This window comes from Lynx canadensis, chromosome F1 (assembly GCF_007474595.2).
Source record: "Lynx canadensis isolate LIC74 chromosome F1, mLynCan4.pri.v2, whole genome shotgun sequence".
Lineage (NCBI taxonomy): Eukaryota > Metazoa > Chordata > Mammalia > Carnivora > Felidae > Lynx > Lynx canadensis.
This window is the reverse complement of record NC_044319.2, coordinates 48,394,101-48,420,119: the sequence shown is the minus strand read 5'-3', so window position 1 is coordinate 48,420,119 and position 26,019 is coordinate 48,394,101. Positions and strand designations below refer to the sequence as shown.

The 26,019-nt window shown below is 34.7% G+C and overlaps 1 protein-coding gene across 1 annotated transcript; it reads left to right on the top strand.

The window, feature by feature from the left end:
- The first annotated feature begins 527 nt into the window (after positions 1–527).
- Positions 528–24,220, top strand: RGS21 (regulator of G protein signaling 21). Its single transcript, XM_030303468.1, has 4 exons — positions 528–538; positions 4,969–5,045; positions 9,482–9,648; positions 24,017–24,220. Exons 1-4 carry the CDS (start codon positions 528–530, stop codon positions 24,218–24,220), a joined length of 459 nt encoding a protein of 152 aa, XP_030159328.1.
- The last annotated feature ends 1,799 nt before the right edge of the window (positions 24,221–26,019 follow it).

The following is a 26,019-nucleotide window of genomic DNA, read 5'->3' as shown; positions in this document are numbered from 1 at the left end:
TTTAGTCCATGAGTAAAATTGTAAAAATACTTAAACCTACATAGCTGTTGAAGATAAGCGTATTAAAAGTACAGTCTTCCTAAGACTCTCTGAAAATCAAAGAACAGAGGGAAAAATTGATCGATGAAATACCTAAAGACAAATATTAAATTTTATATACTTTTTTTCTGCGTTGATTTAACCTCCTATGAACAATAGTTGTCTTGTAAATGGATGTATATGAATTTTAGGAACCAAACTTTCAAATGGAATTTATTTCAGTTATGCCACAGACTCAGAGAAATGTCACATTTATTCAATGAGTTATTTGTTACTTAGAAGTTTAAGTGTTTTGACCAGTGAAAAGTTAACAACAAAATGAAAAGAGCTGAGCATAGCATGATTTAAAGAATGCCAATTTGTAACCCAGGGGATAGGTATTTGCATACTAATTGTAATGTTCCTGCTGTCACATTACCTTCAGCTTGAAGATCAGTCAGAAAGAGAAATTCGACATCATCTGTGACAGTCAGACAGTGGAACGAAAAATGCCAGTGAAGTGAGTTGCCTTTTAAAGCTATTTTTATCTCAGAAGAGGTACAAATGAAACACTTGAGCCTTCATTAGTCTCGATGTTTTGTTTCCTTCATTTCTGATAAATATGCTAATTGTTGTCTTTCTTACTGATTTATTTTCTTCCCCTTTCTCTATTGATTTCTTCTTCTTTTCTAAAATATGTCAACAGCTCATGACTTGCTTTTGCAGTTAGTTCTTTATATTTGCTAATATAAAGCAAGGTTATAAAGGGAGAAAAACCGGTGAGCTTTCTTTATGTGAAGCTTTTCAAAATAATGAAATGTTAAGAGTTCGAGACATAGATATGTCTGATCCTTGCAAAAATTATTCATTATTGCAATATTTATTGAGAAATTTGAAAACAGATATTAAGTGCTGGGTAAGGAAGCAGCTGTCACTTCCTGGAGCACATGGACCCCTTGCTTGAATTTCCCATTCTCCAGCACACTGCTAATTGAGTGTGAACAGCTAAGTTGTTGGATTCCACATTTTTTAATGCAATACAACTGGTTCTAGCTGGCACAATTAGCAAGATAACTGGTAGCTTTCACGCAGTTCCCATCTGGCCTGGCTCTTCTCCGGACACATAATATGGGGACTGCTGGCCTTGATGGTGTTCGCTTAATGAAGGAAACAGAAAGGAAATCAGCCAAAACCCCATGAAACACTAAGTGCAATTTTGGCTCCAGATACATGGTGAATTTTCATGGCAAATCATACACATACAAAAAGTTACTCTGATTATGCATCACAGTTATTCAGGAAATGCACACACTCAGACAGTCAGACAAAAGCTCTGTTCGAGTTAAAACTAAAATCAAAACAAAATTTAAAAAGAGAGAGAAATAGCAGAGAGGCACATTGTCCATTTTTTCAAGGTAACACGTGTCAGGTAAAATTTAACCAAGTTAGTACATTTTTAAATTAGCCACCTTCTTTTTTTCACCAATTTGAATTCGCTAGTTTCTTTCTTAACATTTATATAGTTGCATTTTTTAAAACATAAAACATAATTCTCAAGTCTAACATGAGAAATGTCCTATTTTCATTTGATAACGTGTGACATTTAAGAATCTGTCTTCTGAAAAGTTTCTATTGAGTCCTCAATTACTGCAATTCAGCTATTATTTAGAGGAAATATTTGCGTGAAATGCAATAAACTCTATCAGAGAAAATGCAATTTCAAATTATTTATTATAAATGTTTCAAAACATGAACAAAGTACAAGCATATGCATATTGACGTATTCATTCAAGGAAGAAGTGTAAAAAGAGTTTGGGTCATAAGGAGATATACCTGTGCTTGAATTCTAACTGCCTATTAGTATATGCAAGGTATTGCGCCAGTCATTAGCATCTCTGAGGCTCTTTATTCATTTGTAACATAGGATTAAAACACGTTGTCATTTATAAGATTAAATAAGGTAAAGTATATGACATGCTGAACACCATGTGGTATAGATTGCAAACATTCAATACATTGTTGTACATTTTGATGCTACTAAAAATATTGTCTTTCAGCTTATTCATATATAACAATAACTTACTCTTCCAGAGAATTGTAAATATACAATCAACCCAGAAGTTAAAATTTTAAACAGCAAATTAAGAACATTATTTCTTTAAATAGTTGCATTTCACCTAGCTTCTGAAAAGTAAATACTGTGTTACCACCAACCCTCCCATCATATCAGGTAGTCAAAATTGAACCTTTCAAGTCAAACTTGAAATAGGTTAGAAAATTGTTAGCTGAGAGCATTCCAGGAATTATCACACACCTGCAGAGGTATTCTTTCAGAGAGCTGAAAGGCAAATTTACCTTCTATAATAATGCAGCATTTGGTGGACCATAAATAATACTAGAATATCCCAGTATCTCTAATTCCGTTACCTATAATATTCTCTATCTGTAGAAAATTATATTCTAGTATATCTCTTTAACTCAAAACATTACATTTTTTCTCTTGTCCTTGGTATCACACCATTTTCAGACTTTGTTTTCTTCCTTTGTTTTTACTGTTTTCCTACACTAATGAAGATAACTAGAATAGCTACCATTTACTTCAATACTTCCATTCCTAAGACTCCTTTACTTCTGATAAGGTCTTCACTGAATATTCCTTTTGCTTTCAGTGTATGCAAAATCTGGCTCTCCCTAAATGACATGACTTGCCTTGATGACTTCAGAATGGATTTTGTCCATTTTCTCCAATTTCACATCTCTTAGGGATGGGAGTGAGGTCTGTAGTCTGTCGCTTCCCAATGATGCTTTCGCATCATGTCTCCTCTTCCTTCCACCATTACACGCTTTGATGCTAATGCCATTCAACTATAGCTTTCAATAATCATCTTACCACTGTCATCTACCAGCATCTTGAAAGCCATTGCGCTGCCTCCACTGAAGGTTTTAATACCCGTCACTATTCGGGGTTTGGTCATTCCTTCATTATTTGTTTCTACGTTCAACAAACATTTTTTTGACCAGACATACTGTTCTTGGTAGTGGAAAATAACAATATTTCATCAGAGAACCTACACAATGGGGGAAGTGTATTTTCATCCCTGAATGCTTTTTGCCTAGATTGTTTCTCAGTGGTTTTTCTTTGTTTGTTTGTTTGTTTTTGTGTGTGTGTATGTGTGTGTGTGTATTTTGTTGTGTTTTTTTTTTTTTTTTTTTTTGGTGGCTGTTCCTCATTCAAAGTGGGTGTACTGTGCAGCCAGGCTTTGTCTCAAAACTCCTCACTGCCCTGTTCACTAACATGTATTCCACTCATGGAAAGTAGGCTTTTTAAAAATAATCTGTTAACCACTAAATATCAGTCTTCAAATAGAGATATTTTTAGACATGTGCACATTAGGAGACCATGTGATGATTTTAGCACTATTTGGTAGAATTCTTACAAGATCTAATATTTGAGTCATATGAATTATCACATAAGCTTGTTAGAGTAACAGGTTTTATAGTGCACAAAAGCTCTTCAATGTAGATTTAAATCTAAGTTTCAGTCCCATTCTCCATTAATGAAAAATAGAAATTGAACAACTAAATTTTTTAAGAGTCCATTTAAATGAAAACCCACAATTTCAAAATGGTTTCACAGAAAATCTTGTGTCCCTAAGATTTAATAAATCAAGGGAGAAAGAAAAATCATCTGTCTACCACCAGCAAAGAAATCTCAGACAGGAAATATAAGTAATGGAAGATAGTAAAATGAATTCCCAGTCACAGAGCCCTCTCTGTGCACCCTCTAATGAGGACAGCCATTATTATCTGAAAATAGAACCAAATCTGCAACCACAGAAGAAAGCACACTCAATCCCAACAAAAATAATAAAAATGGCAGCAAATTATAGGAAGTAATAGATATAAAAGCATAGAGATCACTTCACAAAGCGTATTCAAGATTAGTCACCTTAACATGCAAATGTAAAATTTATAAGAATTACTAGATATGAGACTCTATTTTATTATCAATTGTTTTAATAAAAACTTTCAAAAATTAGCCCATGCATTTCCATAAGTAGGTCATTTGCACATCACAGCTACATGATCTAAGTTTTTTTTCTGGGTAGCAGATGCTTTCTATGGTTGGGAGCTTATCTCATCAGGATCTTAGTTTATTAAGGGGAATAATGCATGATATATTTGCATCTCAGAAAATTTATATCTTAAACCTGATTTACTATTTCTACATCATATCCCCAAAAGTATACCTTCTTCAGAAGACTTAAGTCTATAAATTTTTTGACTTCCTTGGAAAAGATATTACTCTGTCCTGACAGATACCTAGATTTAAATAAATCATCCCAGAATGGGAAGCATACCAGTCTTAGGAGAAATAAGGTCTGTCTCAGAGTGGGGTAAAATCTTCTCAAAATACTATAAATAAATACTTTCAAGATCATCACGTGTTAGAAATTCTTAACTGAAATTTTCTTTTACTTTTTTTTGATATACACAATTATGACATGGATAATTTTATATATTGTGAAAACTCAGAAAATAGTTCACTCATCACTACTGCTATCATGAAAACTTTTCAGAAATAGACTAGAGTAATGCCATGTAAATTAACAATTAATATATTTATAGTTGAGAAAAACTCAATATACTTCATAGAACCATGAGCAATATCTCCTTTGCACCTTTATTAGAATATAAGAATTTACAAATATTAATAACATTTAAGCATTAATAACATTTAGGCATTAATAAGTAATTTGCTGATATCAAATTATATACCACTTTATGTTGCTATTGCTGTCCACTATGAAAAACATTAAATAATTTTTGCTTACCTTTTGCAGTTTGATTAATGGTGCTTTTAAATTACATAACTCAACAAATACACATATCTCAAATATTACTGTAGGTTATAGAAGAAAAAGATCACAATGCTATTGTCAAGGGTAGATGTTGTTTCTACAGGTCACCAACAACAGAAACAATGGCGTGGTCTGAAAATATGGACACACTTTTAACCAATCAAGGTAAGATCCAACTAAGTTTAAAAATATAATGATTAAAAGTAAATCATTAAATTCTGAACGTTGTAGTCATCATAAAATATGAGTTTGATCAATATTTGAAGTGTAAGATTTCCAACAGTCTCACAAATTTAGGTCTCAAACCTAAATGGAATTAGGTTGGACTTAAAATAAGACAAGATTATAGAAACTCAAAACGTTAACACAAAAAGAAAATCCCAAATAGGAAGTGAGAAATTTGTCATTTTTTTTGTACTCATTATCATTTGATGTATGTATAATGACTGTTCTTGCTACAAGTTGAAAAAAATTCACAAACTATTGAAAAGTTGAAAATTGAAATAAATGACTTGTTTTTTCATGTCTTGGAAGCTAAAAAAACTTTTTAAAGTATTTATTTCAACTGATATTCTAATTTCTACTGAAAACAAAAACATATTTAAATGTATTAATATGTACCTGTGTGGATGTTTATATTTATATTTAATATGGCTCAATAAGGCAATTTGGGCCAATTATAAATAAATAAAATACCCTAGAATTTGATTCAAAGTAATCATATGGAACTTCTGTTTCTGTTATAGATAATTTTGCTTTCTATTGCATACAGGAAAAAGAAATGGCACTACAGAGACATATATTTTGAAATATTTAAAATTTAGGGGCGCCTGGGTGGCGCAGTCGGTTAAGCGTCCGACTTCAGCCAGGTCACGATCTCACGGTCCGTGAGTTCGAGCCCCGCGTCAGGCTCTGGGCTGATGGCTCGGAGCCTGGAGCCTGTTTCCGATTCTGTGTCTCCCTCTCTCTCTGCCCCTCCCCCGTTCATGCTCTGTCTCTGTCCCAAAAATAAATAAAAAACGTTGAAAAAAAATTTTTTTAAATATTTAAAATTTAGTATTGTTGGTACTAATCAAATGGAATTTCCACTTTAAATTTGTAAAGTAAATATCAGAATATTAGAAAAGTTTTTTTTAACGTTTATTCGTTTTTGGGAGACATAGAGAGACAGACCATGAATGGGGGAAGGGCAGAAACAGAGGGAGACAGAATCCAAAGCAGGATCCAGGCTCTGAGCTGTCAGCACAGAGCCCCGACAGTGGACTCGAACTCACCAATTGTGAGATCATGACCTGAGCCGAAGTCAGATGCTTAACCGACTGAGTCACCTAGCCGTCGCTAGAAAAGTTTAAAACATAATAAAGTTGGGTGAATTTTTCATAGTTGCTTATTCATATATAAAATTGGATTGGATTAAACAAAATTATTCTGATTTTATGATTCTTAAACAACGAATTCCTAAAGCATAGACATAAAAGAATCCACGTTGCTCCTAGAATCCAATTAAGAACATGTACCAAAGACATCAAAGATATGGAATTGCATTTTTATAAGTTTTGAATGGCGTTTCTTTTCTACTTAAGTGTATAATCAGTGGGACAGATCAGGTTTACAAAAAGCCTTAAGAAAGTATCTCTGCAGGTGGTGATCCGGCTGGCTCCAGAGTAGGGGAGATCCAGGGGCCAACACTACAGACCAGAGGCATAGAAGATGTTGAGCTGAAGGCAAATGCTTTCCTCAACATATCTCCTGATCTTTTTTATTTCGTGCCCACATAGAGTAGAAGACACACAGATTCATTTGAGTAGCTGTTGGTTTTTGCTTTTTATAATACCAAAAACAGCTTACAAAAAGGAAATGCTTCGTAATGCTTTAAACAGCTAAATGATTTCACCAAATTATCTAGTTATTTTGTCATCTTGGGGATATGTCTTACAGGTACCACACATAGGCTCTCAGATAGGTTTCAACACCTATTGTTTATTCCATTTGTCTAACCAGGAGCCATTCCAATTTGTAGAGAGTGCTCTCAGATTATATCATTTTAATCATATGTAGCATATTATTCCAAAGTCACATGACATTTTTTGATCATTCATATTGTATATATAGAATAGAAGCAGAGTTCAGTAAAATAGTGTGTTCAAGACAAGGATCGCTAACTCATTTTAGCTGTTTATTCTGTTCCATTGTGCCCTAAAGCTAGTGATGGCAGGGGGAGAGAAGCCGATAATTGCTCTCAGAGTGGTCCTTCGTTAAAATGGTAGGATGTGAGAAAATAGTAAGTTTCTTGATCTCTAACTTCCCATCTAAGATGCATTTAGATAATCCTCACTGGGAGGAAGCCTCATATACCTTAACGACACACATATAAAATATTGCCAGACAGGAATCTACATTCTTCCCGTATCCTTAAAGTATACTTCATTCTCTATATAAAATAGATTTTAGCATCAATTCTGTTTTGACCCCTCAAATTCATCAGTTTGGATAAAACTCATGGAAATTTTAATTGAGTGTTACTAAGAGGATTTTTATAACCTAAATTTGTGTCACAGAAGCTTCTTGGATGTATTTTTAAATGCAATAAATGTGCAGTTAATTGAATTTTTTATAGTGATCACATATTAACGACATCCACACTCTCCAATATTTCTACTGAGAATTTTAATTGGTACCTGATAACCTTTTGCCATGACTTGTTATTTCAACGCTATTTCGAATAATAAAAAAAATGGTTATATCTATTTTTAATCCAGTGTTTTTAGACATTTTAATCTTGCTCCCTTGAAGCCTTTCCCATTTTCTTTCACTAAACCATTTTGCTTCGTACCTGCAGCAACCTACAAACAACTGACTTTGGCTTCTGTTTCATAAACTATCTCTAACATTTTCTTTTTCACTAGTTAATTTTCCTTTTCCCCTGATTCTCCACAAGCTTATTAGTCCCAGCTTTGGAACTTGAAGGATCAGGTCTCTAAGCACACAGTCAGGAAAGAGCTGCTTTGAGGACATGCTAAGGGACTCTCGTGGCAGATGGAAGAGAAAGCCACCAACGTACCCTCCCAGAGGCAAGATCCCTCCCAGAGGCAAAAGCACTGATGTATATTTTCCTCCTCAGAGAGATCCATAGTCTCATTTATAAACAAATACCAACCTCAGAAGTGTACAATCTATGAAACCGTATAATGTGAACTCAAGGTACTGGCTTAGTCCATCAACTGCAGGAATCTGATAATGATTTTTCTTACCTGCTAACTAGAAGCACACTCCTAACCATACTCATCCCTAAACAATTTAGCAAGAATTACCTTCATGAATGAGCTCTATATATGCCAAAGAAGAATATTTCAGGGCACATTTTGATGAAAAAATAAAGAAAAGAACAGTCTAAACAAGTGGTCATAAACTCAAATATCTATGAGAGCAAGGAATAACACATGTGTAAATTTGACTGAAAGTAAAATAATGGGGAGAGATAAGACATATGGGAATCATAGGCTGCAAGCACTAGCTGTTGTTATTAAATTCAAAGGAAATAGCATATACTAATCGAGGCAAAGTAAACAGCCTGCAAGTATGTGGGCCTATTTGCAGTCCCTGGTCTAAAGTTTCTGAACAAATCCATGCTCAGGAGAATACATGGGAGCAGGAGAAAAACACCATGAACAGGCAATGTTACAGTAGGTGCCATGAGGGAGATTGGAGGGACATCAGTGTTTTGTTTAAGGTAACATTGGGGAAAAGCCCATTTATTTGCCTCATTGACTTATAATTGCCTATCGCCACATCAAGAAGAAAAGCATTCACTCCAAGTATTTTGCCCATTATTTTCCTGGGTTAGAGATTAGAATTGGCCAATATATTCATCCAAAATTAATAAGTGCCAGTCCTTCCTTCTTTGCTTTGAGCCCAAACCCACACAATCTAATCCCTTAGCATCAAATTGTGCTTCCTCACTGACTCAAGGTAACAAAGATATTCTTACTTGGAATTGCTTTTAACATCATTAGCTTGATTTGGGCTTAGTGCATTGGGTGTAGAAAGCTAAAGCCTATGCAGTTTCCCATAAAGTAACTGCTATCAAGACTTTACCCTACAGGTGCCTGGGTGGCTCTGTCAGTTGAGCGTCCAACTTTGGTTCAGGTTATGATCTCATGGTTTGTGAGTCAAGCCCCGTGTTGGGTTCTGTGCTGACAGCTTGGAGCCTGGAGCCTGCTTTGGATTCTTTGTCTCCCTCTCTCTCTGTCCTCCCCTGCGTTCTCTCTCTCTCTCTCTCTCTCAAAAATGAATAAACATTTAAAAAAAAAGACTTTCCCCTAAACGCAACTCCTAGACATTTCAGATCTAGAAAGAAAAGTACAGGTTTTCTTTGTTAGTGGAGCTAATTGGATACATAGAGACAAGACTATTTTATGTTTATGATTACTGATCAAAAATAAGGTTTCTACACTTAAAGACAAAAACATAAGTATATATAGAAGGATGATAAATATTTGCCACTGAATACTAAGTAAATACTCATATCATACAACGTATTCATATTGGTTATGTATACTGCACTGAATGTTTCTTAAATTTTTCTCTTTTATATTTTACAGCTGGTCTAGATGCTTTTCGAACATTTCTAAAATCAGAGTTTAGTGAAGAAAATGTTGAGTTCTGGCTTGCCTGTGAAGACTTCAAAAAAACAGAAAGTGCAGAAAAGATGGCTTCTAAAGCCAAGATGATTTATTCTGAATTCATTGAAGCTGATGCCCCTAAAGAGGTGAGTAGAATATTCTAGAATAGTGAATATTCATCTCCTAGCAAACCTGCTCCCAATTATAAGACACTAAATCCATCTAAAGGGAAATCAAATTGTCGCTATGTATTCAAATAGAAAATGTCTGTAAACTCCAATAGAAGTGTCTTAAGATGATCCTATCTTTTACTGATTCAGCAAATATTTTTCAACACCTGTTATGTGCCAGGTTTTGTTTCTTTGACCAAAACTTTGACCAGAAGTTTTGTTTCTTTAGCACGACATTCATACTCTTGAAAAATAGTATTTATTGTCTTAAGTTAAATTGCTCTAAAGTTAACCCTACAGAAATGCTATTTAAATGTGTTGCTGCATTTCAAGCTCACTTTGGTTTTTCCTGTTGTAAATCATGGTAGTCAACATGGAATAGAATTCTAGAGTAGATTAATTTATTTAACAAATTAAGAATAATATGTGGGGGGAATACAGCTACTAACCAACATTATGAATTCTTCACTTTTAGTAGTTTGGATGTCCACATTATGGCATGTAATGTCTTATTTTTCAAAAGACAGATTTGCTTACCTTTATTTCTTTAATGGCAAAAATGAGCCAATGTGTGAGCCACATTGTTTTATGTGATCAGGACCCACCTGCACTGCTTTAAGGTCAGGAAAGTAGAAAACGCCTTAGAAAGAAACCTGGAAAGACTGATAATAGCTCCCCAAAAAGTGTTTAATGTGTGTGACATCTCATTTATATTTGATTTCATTTTCAGAACCAAAACTGTGATCATCTTCACATACCCCTTTAACATTTCACTTTAAAGTTTAAGCAATTTATAATTTAAAACCACTTCCGTTCCCCACTGATGATATCCTGTAAGCAAAGAGTTTTAATGCATAAATAGCAAACAGAAAGCTACACTGCATTACTAGTACCAAATAGAAACTTTTGGTACAAGTCATTTTTCTAATAGAGGTATAATATCAGTTTCCTCCAAAGGGACAGTTATCATATTTTCTGATCCAAAATTAGGATTCATGGTGTAAGAAGGGTTATTGTACTTACGGGGACAAAGAACAGAATAGGTGAAATGAAAACACTTTTGGGAAGTCCAGGACATAAAGTTGCTGTAGCAGTAGTTCAAGTTTTAATTGGACATTAATTACTACAGCATACACTGGCTAGTATAACTTTACAGGCATATATATGAGCCACTAAAGCACAGCCTTGAATTCATGGGGTGGTGAAGGCAGGGGGTGGATTTTTAACTGCTGTGGAGCTATTTTAACATTCATTTCCCAGTCATCATCTAAGAATCAATAAATAATTCTGGAAAATTGAAAATATAGTGTATGAGATTTGTCAAGTTGATTAATGTGTCATTCCCTAAAAGGCTTTGAAATCAGCTCTAAAGATATCCTATTTATTGTGATATTGATTTGAAAGCCAGATTTTTTTTCTTCTTTATGAATTCATCTAATTAACAGTGATTGTTTTAGAATATCATTCTCAAACATTTGCATGAAAAGTCTTCTAATAAGAAATGCCACCTTTTCATTCAATCTTACAATATATAATAAATTATCAATTTTGACAAAACAGTTTTGTTTTCCTAGTCTTGTCTTCTAAAATAAATTTACACAGTAATAATTTAAACAAACAGCACAGTCATTATTTTAGGATATAAGAATTTTACAGCTTTTTATAATTTGTCCATCTAATTAAATTGGCTAAATAAATATAACTAAATTTATGACTGCTTTTCAAGTAGTAGATTATGTTTTCTCCTTGAAGTGTCTAAAAATGTTTTTATTGAATATGATAAAATTCACTGAAAACAAAGAAATATATATATATTTGAAATAGTCATTATCTTTCCTATTATTTGCCATTAGTTGTTTCTAAACAAATTATTATTTTTCAATTCCCAAATTACTGAAGGGCATTTGCCTCTTATATTATATACCAATCACAGTCTTCAAGATATTTCCCTGTAGTCCATCAGCTTTAGTTTAATTTTATTACAACTGTGAGTATGTTGAGTCATTAAATCTATTTTTTGAATACCTGTCCACACAGTGAAGTGATGAAACAGAAGATAGTGACTTGTAATAAAACCAGCCAAATATACAAAAAGCAATATAATAATAAAGCCACATTTAAAATTCATTTTAGCACACTGGAAAAGTGATCAAATCTGGAGAGTTAAGGGATGTTTTTTCAGGGTAATTCACACATGAAAAATGTATGTCATGAAAAGAGTAATATCAAGTCAGCATTTGAAGAAAGAATATTTCAGACTGAGGACATGGTGATACAACATGGAGGTACAAAGCTTCCCGGTGTTTTCTAGAAACTGCAACCATTTGGATATTGCTAATGAGAAGTGGGGGGTGAAGTTGGATAGACAGCAGTAAAGATAAAGAAAAGATGGGAAGTATTCTAGATTTATCTAGTAGGCAGACTTAACAAGATGAGGTGATATATTTGATATGGAAGCTGGAAGACATGATTTTCATAAGTAAAAACAGTTACTTAAGAATGAGATTTATATGAAAATATTCTCCATTTTGTTATACAGTTGTAGTTGTATAAGTGACTCTTACAGAGAATCAAAATTATAACCAATTTCCTTGGTAGCAAACCCTAAAGTAAAGGACAATGGCAAAGTCATCTTATCCGAATGTCTATTAATTCCTGTTTATTTTCTTTTCCACTTCTTGTGTCTTTATTTCCTCATTTATAAAGTTGTTATCATAACTTAACAATTTTTAATTTATGCACTTAGACAATTTACAATTAGATTATACTAAATTTACGATAAACAATCCCTGTCTATAAATTGGCATTACTAATGGTTCTCAGTTTCCCAGGCAAAGACAGCACATTGAACAAAACAACAAAAAAAAATGAACTTCTAGGTCTCTCAGAGAAATGATAATAATTGTAACTGGCCTTTATGCCCTCTCACTTACAGTGTTACAGTTCCTGTGGTTTCTACACTAATAGAGAGTTAGTGTGATGTAATGGAAAATTGGAAATTTAGAGATACCTAGATCTAATTCAAATCCTGTAATTTTGTGGTAAGCTGCTTTATCTCTCTGAGCCTCAGTTTCCTCATCTAAGAAAGCATTTATAAAACAAGCATGTAACAACCACAGAACACACGTGAGAATGATGAATGAGACCACATGTCAATGGTTTACATTATGCAGAACAGCTTTTAAGAAATTGTAATCCCTTTCTTTTTTAAAAAAAAACAAGTCACATTATAGCCTTATGGGCTATAGTTTCAACCTGAAAACAACCATTATACAAACATGTTAGCAAATCACTAGTTTCCAATAAAAAGTGCTATTCATTGAATGGACTATACCTAAATAATTTTAGAAGAAAATACTGAGAAAAAAAAAGTATGACCCAAGTATTTTAAGTAAGCGATTTGAAAATGAGAAAATTATTAGACAAGCAATATTTTTAAATTATTTTTAATAACGTTAAAATATTTTCAAGCAATATTTTCTACTTAACACACATTAGGTACCTTTAGGTGGTAACGGAAAAGTTCTTAAACTTGTATTCATTCTTCCTTTAATTTGGAAAGAATTTCATAATATTTCATAATATTGGGAAATTTTAAGAAAATAATACTTCATCTCAAAAGAATGGAAATCTTCAAAAAAATTCAAATAATATTTTTGTATTAGCTAAGACACTGACATATTTTAAATATTCATGTTATATCTATGTCACTTATATATATTATATTTATATCATTCCTTTATATTGAAAAGAAAATTGGTCAGGATGGAAAAATATGTGATTAGAGAGAGAAATATTTATGTCATCATTCTGTGATATTAGAAAATGTTCTAAATCATACAACAGTGGGATGTTTAAAATTATATAAATTCAAAATCCAACTGCATATTATCCTGGATTATTCAATCCAGGAACAAATACATTGGCAGTTTTTTAAGTCAAAGGATATTGGTGTGAAGTACTTAATTGTTAAATGTATTTATTAAATGTGAAGACACCATAATTCATAAGACAAAGCAGTAACTATAGTCATAAAGAAGAAGGTATCTTAATGAGTAGTGTGCAGGACACTTTTTTAAATATCTGTGTCTGGTTTTTTGCTTTTATTTTTAAGGCAGTATAATGTTATTTATTGGCATATTTTATTTCACAACAGTAAATGCTTATTCTGTGCCTACTATTCACCCTCATATATGATAAAGTACCTCCATGGAAGGGAAGTTCAGTCTAGGCTGGAGAACAGAATTCACACACACACACACACACACACACACACACATAAGTATAAAGCAATATGTTGTGTGAAGCAGGCAGCTTGATAAGGAAATGCAAGAAAATAAAATAGGCTGAAACTATGGTTTGACTCAAAAAAACTTTGAATCTAGTTGGGTTTTTAAAAATGAAATTTATAGAACTAGGAAAAAATAGCAAGGCAACAAATGATTAAGTGCAAAAACAAAAAAAGTTACAGAGGAAACTCTTTGCATTAAACCTAGAAGGATATAATGATTGAATAGTAGTGAGACAAGATATTGAGATAAGGCCTTTAAGATTAGCTTTAAATGGAGTCATGAGCTAAGGAAACAGATACATGAATTATTGGTAGAGAGAAGCCCATGAAAATGGGCATTTAGAAGCACTTCTGGATATAACTGTCTTGCCAATTTTGTATTCCCCATCTTATATTCAAAACTTTTCTTTGCATTTTTAAGTGCCATTTCCCCAGTGTGTTGATGTTTTTGTCCTACCCCACAAGTTGCTGCTTATCAACAGTGCCCCCCCAACTCTAGAATCATCTCCAGATATAATGAGTTTGCGTATTTATTAATTTCCTAACTTTGGTGCACTAATCACTAAGTGTCTAATACATGTCAGGGATCATGCTGGTGCAGATAAGAAAAAGGAAAGAATCCCTGAACAGGTAAAGCTAACCATTTTGATGGGAGGACTCCAGTTAAAAAATAATTACAATAAGCTTTCATGAGAGTTGCAGTAGGGAAATACAGGTAATGTGGTAGCATGCATCAGGAAAATCCGATTCTAGGGGGTGATAAAATATATCTCAAAAGAAGTAATTCATGAGCTTTGACCAGTGATGGGAATGTAGAGGGAAATAAGACACAATAGGAGGGAAGACCGGAAAGGAAGAACAGTGGAGAAAAGGATCAGCCAGTGCCTAGAAGCTAGTCCAGTAGGGAAGGAAGCCTAGTACTGTATGTCGCAGTGCAAACTGGGGTAATTCACCTCCTGGAGCCCAATAATTTCTGCCTCTGAAAATAAAGAGTCTATGAAAAAGAAAGAGAGAGACAGGAGAAAAAGGAGCAAACTGAGGAGGAGGTGGGGTAGGAGGAAGGGAGGAAAACACAGCTAAAGAAACCCATGAGTAACATGTGCACAATGCTTCTACGTGGACTCATCCGATCATCGTTGTCACTATCTTACAGAGGTATCACAATCATCCACATTGTATGGATGAAAATGAACTGAGCCCTAGAGAAAAAGTAATGAGCCCTGCATCATCAAGATACAACAGACCACGAGGAGAGAGGTCTACAGCCCATGCTTTTAGGTTTCAAATTCCTTTCTTCAGATCTATTTATCTTATATGTTTGCAAAATAGCCCAGAAACCTTGATGTTTATGCTAAAGGCAAAAGTATAAAACTATCTTGGCACATAGAGTCTATCTTCCTTTCTAACAAAAGCTTTATTTCTCTTCTCATATTCTCTTTAATTTGTATAACTTCTTAAACTATGAAGCTTAGATTCAAATATGACATTAAGAGAAAAAAGAGTTGTGGGAGTATTTCTTCCAAATAATTTGCAGTATCATTTTGGGCCTCTGAAAAATTGGTTGCTACATTTCAACTCAAAAAGAAAACAGGAGTACCTGGGTGACTCAGTAGGTTAAGGATCCAATTCTTGATTTCGGCTCAGGTCATGATCTCACGGTTAGTGGGATCGAGCCCACACATGTGGCTGTGCACTAGGTGTGGAGCCTGCTTGAGATTCTCTCTCTTCCTCTCCCTCTGCTCCTCCCCTACTCACACATGCACGCAAAAGCTCTCTCACTCTCACTCTGTCTTAAAAAAAAAAAGGAAAACAGAAACACTCAGGTGTTTTTTGAACTTCCATGGATCCCTGTGCTACTGAAATTAATCTTGGATTCGTATGTTTGTGTTGTTGAATGAAGCCAGTCGTTCTGACTCCCCTGCAGCTGTTCCAGATAGCTTTGCTTATGTACGTCTATTTTTAGCAATCCTTATACATTATCCATACATATTAAGTACATTATTTTTAGCAATTTGTGTGATTTCATATGTTATGATTTCTTTTGTTTCTTTGCCCAATTTGAGATGTTAGCATTACCTCCCGATTCGTGTCACTTATTTCTGTCTCTAAAGCCAATAAGAACAAAAGGATAAAGTCTTGTGCAGGGATGAATTCCTTCTAGATGTTACAAACTTGGCTATTTTCAACTTTAATAGCCCCTTGAGAATATATTTCAGAATATTCGTGTGCCTTTAATGATGCCAAAAATGAAGTAATAGAAGAGGTGTTAGTGGTGATTAAATAGAATTATGTAACCAAAAACATGATTATAGGCGGCTTTAATTTGAATAGTAATTTTTAAGCTCTGTTGTGAATGAGGTCTGAGATGCTGCCTGCTCCATTTTAGTAAGGTGTTTTACATATGCATGCACACACCCTTTGCATAATGACAGTCTCCTGCTACACTATACATTCTAAATGAGGACAAGGCCATCTAATTTGAATGTGAGAACACAATTGAAAACTTTTCATTCAAATTATGTAAAATTATATAAAGCACAGTTTAGGGTCACAGGAAAGCCAAATGGTACACTTTAAAATGTATTCTTCCTGATAAAATAATTTGTTGAAAACCAAAAGAATTTAAAAACCACTGGTGTAGCAAAGAGGAATTTGGCTGGCATGCCTCGTAGTTAACAAAATCACATGGGTACTAAAATATTCTGGATCTTTAGAATAAAATTGTTTTTAAACAACTACCACAAACATCATTCAGAAGGCAGTCATTTTAATGCAATGGATTGCTGTCAATGTCACCAGTGTCAAGGCCTTTTCAAAACTGACAGAATTTAAAAGCCTCTAAATGGTTGTGATGACATCTCAGCTGTCATTCTGGAAGAACCACAATTCTTGTTTTCTGAGATTGACAGTGCAGTGGTCTCAGATATCTAAGATAATTTATAATCTTTTGAAAAATAAGCATATTAAATATTGTATTTCTCGGAGTCCTTGAAACTAAAGAGTATCTTGACAAACACAATGCAAGTAACTATCATATTAGGAAATAATATATCTCTGTTTATTTCCTCAACTGACACACTGCTCAGCCCAGGCTCTGTACCTATTAGTTTGACTGCTCAGCGAAGTCTAAGCTGCCCTGTAACTCCCAAGCAATTCAGGAGCCCCTCAATACCATACAATTGGAAAGTGTGCATCTTTAGAAGTCCACTTCCTGATGGATCTCACTTTCGGTCTACTCTGAGCTCAACATCTTTTCTGTCTTACTTTTTGAGATAGAAATCCATCCATGTATTTTCTGGTAGAACTCAGCCAAAAATCATAGTTGAAATGAATGCAAAGTTGAGGGTATGGTTGACAGACATGCCCCAGAAGTGATTCTTTTAAAGAATTTTATGTCAGAATATATGTATTAGGCCCAACATTTTTCACTTCTTCCCCCAGTTACTGAAAATTCAAGGCATTTTGAGAAGAAAAGACGTGACAATTTTGATAGCTTAATTCTCACATCTCACCCAAATTGACTTTTCAGGGGGCATTTAACAAAATTGATCACTCTCTCTTAATTGAAATATTATCTTTAATTGACTTCTAAGACTTGATCTCTTCCCTCCTTACTGACTGCTCTTTATCAATTGCTTTTGCTGTGCAGACCCATAACCCAACATACACTGTAATGAGGGAAGGCAATCCTCATTTCTTTTCTTTTTTTAATATAATTTATTGCCAAGTTAACTAACATACAGTTTATACAGTGTGCTCTTGGCTTCAGGGGTAGATTCCCATGTTTCACTGCTTATATACCACACCCAGTGCTCATCCCAACAAGTGCCCACCTCAATGCCCATCAGCCATTTCTCCTTCTGCCCCCCCACCCCCGCACCTCCATCGACACTCAGTTTGTTCTCTGTATTTAAGTCTCTTATGGTTGCCTCCCTCTTTGTCTGAAACTACTTTTTTCCAATTCCCTTCCCCCATGGTCTTCTGTTAAGTTTCTCAAATTCCACATATGAGTGAAAACATATGATATCTGTCTTTCTCTGACTGACTTACTTTCTGCTTACATTCACTCTGCCAGGAATTTCCTCTAGTTCTATTTCTTTAAAAGATCAGCTCAAGGGGGCACCTGGTGGTTCAGTCAGTTAAGGGTCCGACTTGGGCTCAGGTCATGATCCCATGGTTCATGAGTTCAAGCCATACGCCGGGCTCTGTGCTGACAGCTCAGAGCCTGGAGTCTTTTTCATATTCTGTGTCTCCCTCTCGCTCGGTGCCCCTCCCCCCACCTCATGTTCTGTCTCTCTCCCTCTCAAAAATAAAAAAAAATAAAATAAACATTAAAAAATGTTTAAAGGGCAGCTCAAACTTAACAAATTCAAGTCTGAGTCTTGATTTTGTGTTCAAAACTATCTTCTACTTGAGTCTCCCAATCTTAGTTAATAGCAACTCTGTTCTTCTGTTTGCTCTGGTGAAATAATTGGTAGTCATCCTTGATTCTTCTCTTCCACTCACACCCCATGTCCAATCCATCAACACTTTCTGTCACCTCATTCTTCAGAATATTGTTAAAATCCAGCCATTCTTAAAGATTTTGTCCCTCATCCCAGCTCACTATTCAATCACAAGCTCCACCCATTCTACCTTCTAGATATCTTTAAAATATGTGCATGTCCCACCAATTACATAGTTGAATTCACCATCACCGACCACCTGAACTTCTGATATTTTTTTTTCATTTTTCTTCCTTTTAAACACACCCAGCTATCACACCACATGGCAACCAGTGACATGTTTTTTTGTTGTTGTTGTTGTTTTCCAAACATGTTTGTACATCACCCCTTTACTTAAAATTCTCCTCCTTGCTCTCAGGTTAAGTAAGAATTCTTTAATGAGAACTACAAGGTCCCACATAATCTGGTGCCTTCATGCCTCTCCAGGTTCTTGTCTTTCCTCCTCTCAAACCCCACCAGGCTTCTTCTGGCTTACCCACCCATCTGCAATTACCTTTCTTAATCTCTATTCATGACAGTACTTCAAAGATTTGCTTAAAATCTCATTTCCTTTGAACTGCCTTTTCAAAATCTGTCTTCTTGATGGACTTTTCACTTTAATCACCTCTTCAGATCCTTCACACAACTTCTAAGCACTCAATAAAATATTTCAAATAAATAAGTTCTAGGAAAGATTACAAATGAAATGCCTACTTTTTCAGATATATATTAGTTTTTACCCTCAGAAAAATGGGGGTAATAATAGTGTATATCTTATAGTTGTGTGCATGTGACATAAGACAGCCATATAAAGACTTAGTATATCGGTACTAATATTTAATAAATAGCAACAATTATTATTTACAGTTAAAATAATCATATTTAAATATCATTATGATTATTTTAGAGATAATGCCAGTGTCCAAATATTTTGCCAGGGATGAAAACAGAGTAATCAAGGAAACCATCTAGGGAGAGAAGACTTTGTATAGATGAAAGAATGCATATTTTCAGAGGCATGCAAAGAAAAAGGGAATTAGCAAAATAAATAGGGAAAAGACAACAGATACAAAAAGAGTTAGTTCCATATCATGAACTATTGAATTCTCTTTGTAGTGACAAATCTGTTTTCTCTGATAATCAGATTGAATACTTAATATTAACAGAAGCCTTTGTATCTAAATCTGTTTAATTTTTTTTTCAACGTTTATTTATTTTTGGGACAGAGAGAGACAGAGCATGAACGGGGGAGGGGCAGAGAGAGAGGGAGACACAGAATCGGAAACAGGCTCCAGGCTCCGAGCCATCAGCCCAGAGCCCGACGCGGGGCTCGAACTCACGGACTGCGAGATCGTGACCTGGCTGAAGTCGGACGCTTAACCGACTGCGCCACCCAGGCGCCCCATGTTTAATTTTTTTTTTTTAACGTTTATTTATTTTTGAGACAGAGACAGAGCATGAACGGGGGAGGGGCAGAGAGAGAGGGAGACACAGAATCGGAAGCAGACTCCAGGCTCTGAGCCATCAGCCCAGAGCCCGACGCGGGGCTCGAACTCACGGACCGTGAGATCGTGACCTGAGCCAAAGTCGGACGCTTTACCGACTGAGCCACCCAGGCGCCCCTAAATCTGTTTAATCAAGAAATCAAATATCTTAAAAACTTTACATCAAAATAGTGTGTAATGATAAGGAAATTATAGTGACTTTCCTTCTGTGGGTAAGGAAGGCTTCCCAGAGGACATTCAACTTAAGCTAAATCATAAAAGATAAGGAAAATCTATATAGAATAAAATCGTGGGGGTGAAAGGGATCTTAGATGCTGAAAACAGCACAAATAAGAGCTTTAGGTACAAGAGTTCCTTCAGGAACAGAAAGTAGACCAGTTTTATAGATATTGCTAAGGACAAGTAGGAGATTTTGAAACAGCGCATTGGACTCTGGGTGTGAGGAAGTTCAAATGCCAAGGTAAGATATGTAAAGCTTATGTTACTAAAAATAATGGGTTTTCAGCTGAATATTCGTACAATGAAAGTGATATTTTGGTGAAACTGGTGTAGTTATGCTTTCACATGTTCAGGAGGGAAAGAAAAGACATTATAAGAAGAGGTATCAGACTAGAGGTAAATTTCATAATTTAGGAAAGAAATTCCATTATAAAAGACTAAACTGGAGAAATATGAGTGAAAAGGACCATTACAAAATTACAAATGAGGGGGAAAAAAAGAGAGAGATCAGAGAAAAAAGAAATGTCAGAGATGATTCCTATGTTTTGAGCTTGAAGAACTTGGAGGAAAATAATGACATTTATACAAACATGTGGGTGTGATGTTTTGTCACTGACATTAAGCTGAATTGCCGAGACACAGTCTCTTAAGACTACTAATTATCTCCTGGGATTAGTATATCTGCTCATCACTCAGCTATCATAGCTGATGTTGGCAGCTCCTTGGTAGGAAAACAGACAAGTCAGAAAAATAAGAGAGATAAGTCAGAAGAACAATTTTAACCTATTTTAATAAATAACATTAATTATTGGTATTAGGCTGAAGTGGAATAGTTTTCTTCAAAATTTAAACATGATTTTTAACAGATATAGAAGCTTTTTTTTTTTACTTTATTTATTCAGTACATATTTATTGAGTCCTTACATGGCTCAAGGCATAGAGAGGGATGCACAAAATGTAAATATAGCCTAAGTGACATAGGGTGGATATTACTTGAATGTAGCCTTACAGACATAGAAGATGGTGAAAGGAGTGACTTTCAGCTAGACTACGATGGTATGAAAGAAAATGTTTGTAGGTGGGAAAATAAAAGGAATTTGAAAGGAAGTGTCCAGCTTGGTAGAAATACAGGGCACACCTAGAAGAGAAAAAATTGTATCAGGTAGGACTATGTTGTAAAGTCCATGAATGCCGAAATCAAGGCTTTGGAGTTTTCAAATAGGAAATGGGGAGTTACTGCAAGTGTTCAGTTCTGATGAAAATAATAAGCCAGCACTGTGTACCAGGCATGCACCAGCCCTGCTGTCAGTGAAAACTCACCCAATGAATGAATGCCTCAGTGAGCCGAATTGCTATATTTACTATTATGGGGGATACAAAGTTAAACAAATTGCAGATGATGCCATTAAACAATTAACAGCATGGCTAAGGGAGGGAACAGGCAATATTTATCCTCATATCCCCACAACACAAGATAGGATTGATGAAACAGAATACCCTAGATGTTTAAAAACCACTGCAAGAGCTTGACGTCGGCCACTATTTACTGATCCCCACTATGAGGCAGGCGGTATACTAGGTTCACGACATGGCATCATGCCACTTCCCTCCTCAGAACTCTTCAGGGTCTTCCTAGTGCTTCTAGCAGAAAAATAAGAACTCTTTACACTTCACGTAAGCCCTACAAGACTCGTAGGCAACTCTCATTACAGGAACTTTCTTTGTCACACTCTATACTCCAGCCATCCAGGCATAGCAGCTTTTCAGAACATAACAAATTCTTGCATCAGGGACTTTGCTTTCATTGTTTTTTTTTCTGCCAGAAATGTTTTGCCCCAGATCCTTAGAAGACTCGCTTCTTCTCATCATTCAAGTTTAAATCTAAAATAATGCTATTTATTTAGTTGTTGGTTATCTTTTCCCGAGTATAGAAAGCATTTTTACATAATAGATACTCATAAATATTTGTGAAATCAGTGAATATATGGATCATTTCGTTTTATTCCTTTTAACAACTCAGTTAAGAACTATCTAGCTTAGGGGCGCCTGGGTGGCGCAGTCGGTTAAGCGTCCGACTTCAGCCAGGTCACAATCTCGCGGTCCGTGAGTTCGAGCCCCGCGTCGGGCTCTGGGCTGATGGCTCGGAGCCTGGAGCCTGTTTCCGATACTGTGTCTCCCTCTCTCTCTGCCCCTCCCCCGTTCATGCTCTGTCTCTCTCTGTCCCAAAAATAAATAAACGTTGAAAAAAAAATTTTTAAAAAGAACTATCTAGCTTAAACATGAGAAAGTAGAGCTCAGAAATACTAAAATAACTCCCCTCTGGTCACCAAGGTCCTAAGTGTTAGAACACAGATGAGAAAATTATCCCAAAGTCTTTCCACTGTCCTGTACCATCTTCCTGCATAACGAAGAAGAAATTGATTCCAGGTTTTGAGGTCTTCAGGAAGTTGCAGCATTGAACCTGAGACTTTGATGGATGATGGAAAAGGATGATCAGAGAAATAAAAGTGCAGATGTGGGATCACTGAGTAGCTGAAGTCTCTCAACAAAGAACATCTGTGAACAAATAGTGGCCTTTTCATGATTCTTTTCAAGTTAAAAGTTTTTCTTCTTTTTTTCTTCCTGGAACAACAATATTAAAATATTTTGATATTACTTATCTCATTTAGTCCTTGAAACAGTTTAAGATAGATGCTATTCCTATTCCCTTTTATACCATGGAAATCGAAGATTAAAAGAAATGATAGAACTTACTTCATTCATATGAATAGCAAGTAAGTAGCTGAGGAAAGGTTTGATTATAGGTATGTCCTCCTCTTTTAACCTCCATTTAATAAGCAAAAATTATCATTCATAGTCTTTCTTTTACCAGACCCCCAAATTATGGCATTTTTGTAATCTCTTCCATTTTGCCAAGAAACACTTTAACTCTATTCAACTAATATTTATTGATTTCTTATTACATGGTAGATATTCTGCTAAAGACCAGAAAATAGAAAGATGAATAAGACAGATACAGCACCTGCCTTTCATGTTTTTAAATCTATGATTCAAATCTCTTTTGCACTTCATGAATATTTTCCATTTAAATTAGAAAACTTGGATATGAAATTTTCTGCTTCACAGAATATACCCTGGAATTTGTGTAGAGTTGGACAAGTATCTTGACAAGAAGGTTTGGGGCATTTTACAAATTTTCAGATGAATGGTGTGTCTACTATAATAGATCTCTATTAGATCTTGCTGGGAATACTCATGTATAGTAATAGTATGGGGACAGGGATATACACACACACACACACACACACACACGCATACACATATAGATCTATTCTGTGGAAGGCATGGGAGTCAGTGAAGAGGGGGATATTATTTGCTTTATTTTGGCAAACAAAAAGAAACACAAATCAGAATGAAAAGCAATGATGTGTGGGAAAACAACAAGGGGAAGTATGAAAATGAGGATGGGTTGGCAGAAGCCAATCTAGTAAGTTCTATTTATTGTTCTGTCTATGGAGAGTACATTGTAAGTATTAGGGTCAAAGTACTAAGGGAAAAGGATTTGCGGGAAAAGAAATTTAAAAACATGAAATATCTTGTTTGATCTCAAAATAAGGCTTTATCTGTGTTCTCTGTCAATGCCAACCCTCTCAACCTAGGAAATATAATTAAACCAAACATGTGTTCTACACTACAAAAAATAAATGTATGACCTTTCTGCTGTTTTGCATCAGATTAACTTTGTGTTTAGAAAAGAAATTATATAATATGTGTATCTACCATCTGTATAAACCATGTATTCCTTGATTAAACTAATGTAATTATATGCAAACTTATTTCCACAGATCAACATTGACTTCAGTACCAGGGACCTCATCTCAAAGAATATTGCAGAACCAACTCTCAAATGTTTTGATGAGGCTCAGAAGTTAATCTACAGTCTTATGGCCAAGGATTCTTTTCCTCGATTTCTAAAGTCAGAGATTTATAAGAAACTGGTAAATGGCAAGCAAGTTGGAAATCATAAAAAATGGTTTCCTTTTTTGTAAAAAAGGTTAATGATAAACCAGTAATGAAGTTAAAATTTGGGGAGAAACAAATGACAGGAGAGATCAACCTTTAATCGCTATACTCAAGGCTAAAATGTTTTAAATACACAAAAACAACATAAGTTTCTGTTAGGGTTTAGAAAACCTTTTTTTTTTTACTCCAGAAGAATACTTTTTTTAATATGTAAAGCTTGAATTTTTAGGTCATTTGTTTAGAATTATTCATTTTATCAGGTACTTAAAAATCTCCTACCGGGAGAATAAAAATGAGTTAATAGAGATGTAATATACTCTTAAATCATAAGTGAATATTCTCATGACATTATGAATTCAAGAACTATATATCTTTGTGTTGCTGAGTGTGAGCTTGTTTAGCACCATATATGTGATTTTAAATTCCATTTACATTATTCAAAACCTTCTGTAAAAAGAGAAATTCTGAACCAAAACACAACCCTCCATTTAGTGCATTCAACTATTTCCTTTCAATCAAGATTTGCCACATAACAATGTGTGTTATGGCTGTTAGATTAATTAAAAAGAAAACTGCAAGAATGTGTGCATATATAGATAATAACACCATGGATCTAACTTTGTCAAAATATATCAATTGGTTCAATTCAATGGCAGCATATAGGCATATGTGTAGAAAAGGTCTTGAGGGCACAGAGGACTGATTTTCTTAGATTTGTATGGACATAAGGAAAGAGGAGAAATAAAATGGATGAATGGACAGATAAGTCCTTATAGAATGAACTGCATAGTAGTAACTGTACCACAAAATAAAATATGTATATATATATATATATATATATATATTGCAACATTATCTACCCAAATTAGGGACTTAAGCATCTATTCACTCATTCAGTACTGGAACTTGTTTATGGAACTCAAAGAAATTTTCAAAATGCATTTTTTGAGATATTCCTAAAACTGTTTCTTTCTATACATAAATATGAATAAGTATGAATAATTTTATGTCAAGACAAGAAGCTATAAAGATTCAAGAAAAATCTTCTGTTTCCATTTTATTTGCAAAGATTTATTTATTTTTGTTAATAACTCCAATTTGGAGATTATTTGAACATTTAAAAATGGAGGGCAAATAGCATGACTAACTTCGTGTTTCCACAAAGTATTCATTTGACAGACAAAATTTTGTCTTCTATTTGTCATGAAAAGTAAACATTTAAGCACATGCGAATGGAATATTCCCTGTACATTTGCAAATTCTTTAAAGGAAAGCATAATAACTACTGATTGTAAAGTATTCAGTGCATCTTAAAGGTGCACTTAGTGGAACATGGTTACACACTTTTCATCATTTATTCTGAAAGTTCCAACCTTAATCTATTCTCTATTTAAATAGGAAACTTAAAAATTATTTCCAGGGAGAAAAAAAAATTATTCCCAGAGATGAAAAACATTTTAAAAATTAGAAGGAAACTTAGAAACTAAAATCACATCCTTCCTCTTAGACACACAAAAAAACACGAGATCTCAGTTATTTCCTCTAATAACAGCTGGTAAGTGGCAGAACCCGTGAGAACAGTGCTTCTCTCCCACAGCGCCATATTGGCTCTTGTCCCTGCAGAAGCAGTGTAGACTCCTTCCCTGTTAGAACTGTGCTGAGGCCAGGGAATCTAAATTACTACAAATCCTCAAATACCCAGGCACTCTTCCTTCCACTGAATATTCAAATTGCTTTTTTATACTGTTTGCAACTTTTCTTGTTATCACAGAGTAAGATTTCATGTTGAATGACTGCCTCTTAGGTTTTCTCTAACAATGCATAG

What these genes read in the sequence shown, in the direction of transcription:
- RGS21 (XM_030303468.1), top strand. An exon ending in CACACTTTTAACCAATCAAG is followed by an intron (nt 5,046 to 9,481) that starts GTAAGATCCAAC and finishes TATATTTTACAG; the next exon opens with CTGGTCTAGATGCTTTTCGA. An exon ending in AAGCTGATGCCCCTAAAGAG is followed by an intron (nt 9,649 to 24,016) that starts GTGAGTAGAATA and finishes TTATTTCCACAG; the next exon opens with ATCAACATTGACTTCAGTAC.